This window comes from Galeopterus variegatus, unplaced genomic scaffold (assembly GCF_000696425.1).
Source record: "Galeopterus variegatus unplaced genomic scaffold, G_variegatus-3.0.2 Scaffold4040, whole genome shotgun sequence".
Lineage (NCBI taxonomy): Eukaryota > Metazoa > Chordata > Mammalia > Dermoptera > Cynocephalidae > Galeopterus > Galeopterus variegatus.
The window spans coordinates 171,812-175,297 of NW_007730151.1; the positions used below are offsets into that span (position 1 = coordinate 171,812).

The following is a 3,486-nucleotide window of genomic DNA, read 5'->3' on the forward strand; positions in this document are numbered from 1 at the left end:
AAAATTAAAAATATAATATAATGCCATGGCCAACTTAACCCAGCTCATTTTTAAAAATATGAATTAAATTAAAAAATAGAATTATTGAATAATCAATAAAAATCAAAAATTAAATTAAAACATGTGTTTCCCTCCACTCACTCCTCCTAAGAAAAACGACAAAAATTACCACCAGAACTCTTACAAATCAATAAGAAGAAAAAAAAAATGACCCAAAGGAAAAAATGGACACAGTACAGGAACAGGCAATTCACAGAAGATAAAACCCAAATGGTTCACAGAAACATATGGGGGGGGAGAGAATAGGAAAAAAAGCTCAAATGTGCTCGTATTCAGGAGAATTCTAATTAAAGAGATATCATTTCATTGCAATTGAGTTGGAAAAATTTTTTAAATCTGACACTACATGGGTGGAAAGGGTGTGGGTCTAAGCAATTCTCCTACATAGCTGTTAGGAGAGAATTGACACACCTCTTGGCACAGCGCGGTGTCACTGTTAGGAAATGTGTGCCCTGGGATTCAGGGATTCCTCTCCTGGATGTATATTCTCTAGTGAAATTCCCAGCTGTGTGCACGGGATGACATGCTCAAGAATAATCATCGTAGCCTTGGTTACAATACAGTTAACCGGAAACAACATAAATAAATTTTGTTACAATCATGCAAAGGAAGTTTATACAGCAATAAAATCAATAAACTAGAAATAGACAGGTATAGAGATAGATAGGTCTCAAAGACAATGTTCAGAGAAAATAAAAGTTGCAGAAGGTGTGAAGTATGATACATTTATATAAAGTTTAAAATGAGAGAAAAGATATTATACATTGTTTATGATTACATATATACAGAAAACATATTCAAATATAGATGGAAATTATCAGTCACAAATCAGAGAGGGCTTGGAATGGAGTTCACACGGGGACTTAATCACATGTAAGACGTGTTGTAAAAGAAAAGATGTGAAGCAAATAAGGTAAAATAGTAAGAACTGGCAAAGCTGGGAACTGGGTACTGGTGTATGTTATGTTATTTTCTGTATGACATGCTTAAAATATTTGATAATTTCAAAAATAAAAAATAAAGGCTTACTCCAGGGCTTATTAGCAGTGGCAGTACCTGCAGTGGTGGTGCTGTGCTGGTGGCTCTGCATCTGCTCCTTTACTGCAGCCATTGCCAATCTACCCCCTACTAATGCTACTTACTAGAGGACCCTCCTCCTTAAAGGAACTTGTAATCTTTTTGTAAAGGAAAAAACCCTTTTGTGAAAAAGATAATAATCTCTAATATATCTCTTCTACAAAGGGGAACTTTTGTAGATGGAATATTTTTAAAAACTTTATTTGCTTATTTAGTGCTTGATTAATCCAGTCTTTGAAAACAAAGACCTATATAATAAAATAAACTACATTATTTGAGGACTTTATTCTGAGAACATTTTCTTTCGTGGCCATTTTTTGGTTACCAATCTTGCAAGCATGCAAGAAAGATTAAAATCTAAAAATAAGAACCAAAGGACGTCAAACTATCCAAAAAAAAAAACTAAAATGATTTATTAATATCATTTTTTTTTTACATTCTAGGATGTTGTTGTGGAGCAGTTGGGGCGGGAAGGGGAAGGAAATGGGATGGAAGAAGGAGGAAAGAGGAGGAGTGGGATCGAGGCCTGTCACACCACCCCCCCATTACCATAGGGGAGACCAGGTGGCTTCCAGCAGTGTCTTGGTCACTGCCGGGCTGGGAGCGGATGTCCAGGGATGTGGCAAAAGCCCTCACCCCCACCACCCCAGCTCGGGAACCCAGGGCCCTTCTTGCTGCAGCTCGGTGGTCGGTGGTTGTCACTGAGCTGGTTGTGCATGTAGGACCAGTGTGGCCGAGGCCCTCAGCCCCCCACCCTCAGGATTAGTTGTGGGTGTCAGGGGGCATGGCTGAGGCCCCTGGCCATCCCCTCTTTCTGGCGTGGTATCCCAGGGAATAGGTGGGATAGGTATTCTTTGGTGAAATGAGACTTTTACTAGTTAATATGAAACTTTGTCTCTGGTTGTGGGCACTTTGTTTTTACTTTCATTTCTGTGTTGGATTATTTGCTGTTCCCACCACTTAAACTCAGCACTGGAACTAATTTGTTGTCCTTTGCTTACTTCTAAAATGGGGGGGACTTCCTGTGGGGACCAGCACTTGAGCTGTGTGGTTGAGCTAAATTGCTGCTTTGCTGCTGTTTCTCTAGGGGAGGCTTTCCAGGCAGCTCAGGGTTTAATGGTTGACTTTATAGGTACTTCTGGCTCTCATGAGATCCTGTATATCTGGGTTGTGTAGAAACTCTGGTCTGGGCCTGAGTCTTTTCATCAAACTGCACCCCATGCAATTCTATATTCCTGACCAGTCTCCTCTGAGTGGTCCTGTGCTGAGTGGGGTGCAGATCAGCTGTCCTTGCTGTGCCCCACCCAGTGTTCCCCTGTGGGCCCATTTCCCCCACCACCCGTGCTGCAAACACTTCAGCCCCTTGCGATGACTCACCAGCCTCTGAGTGGCTCCTTGTTTTCAGTCGTTGTTGCTTCTCAGTCCTATGTGGGTCCACGGGAACCCTGTTAGTTGTCTTGCTGGCCTGGGGGTCACCAAGGCCCTCTTCTCCCCTGCTGCCTCCAAGAACTTCATCTGAAGGGCACAGCTGTGGCCTTTGCCAGCTCCTGTTTCATGCACTCAGCAGCTCCAGCCTGGACATGGCCGGGGCTCAAAACAGTCAGAGCGGTTCTTTCTTTCTCTCATTGTGGCTTCTCCCACCTTCGTGCACCCCATGTGTCTCTTCTCCTTTGGTGCCCCAGCTTGGCTGTCGTTGCTTCTTTACAGTTGTAATTGGTTGATCTGTGGGAGAGAGTGACACTGGGGACCATCTATTCCACCATCTTGACCAGAAGTCCATATTTTTAAAATAATAAGGCCATTATGAAAGACTCATGTTTCAAGGAAGTAATTTTATATTTACTTATGTAACAGATGATGTGATGTGAAAACTCATATTCCTGTCAATGATTATGTTCTTTTTAAGTGATATGGCATATAAAATAATTAATATTAATAATATTAAATAATTAATATTAACATTGATAAAGACTGAATACTTCTTACCCAGTTTTACATAACACAAATTGAAACATTAGCAATTGAATGCTGGGGGGAAAAAGTCAACCAACCCTGAGAAGAGTGTGGGCAGACACAGCTTCTTAATGCACTGGGGCACAGGTGTTTTGCTCTGCTTCTTTCTCTGCAGAGTCAGCTGTATTTTTGATGCCTGCTTCTACTTACTCTGCTTTAGCCATTAAACAAACTGAAAATTCAGGCAAAAGCCAAGTGTGGCTTTCCTTGTTTTTGTGTTCATCCTAATATAAAGAAGTTTAATCACCTGTTTAGAAACAAATCTGTTATCTAAAATGTTGACAATACTACATATGCAGGTAATTTTTCTTTAGAACAATGAGACAATCGGAAGAA

General features: G+C 40.9%; 1 protein-coding gene across 1 annotated transcript in view; it reads right to left on the reverse strand.

The window, feature by feature from the left end:
- LOC103602182 overlaps window positions 1–3,486 on the reverse strand; it is a gene marked incomplete at its 3' end in the record, with an annotated part of 161,050 nt that overhangs the window by 136,237 nt on the left and 21,327 nt on the right. The window contains 1 exon segment of the mRNA XM_008586599.1: window positions 3,236–3,391. Within this exon segment, the coding sequence (XP_008584821.1) occupies window positions 3,236–3,391 (156 nt within the window).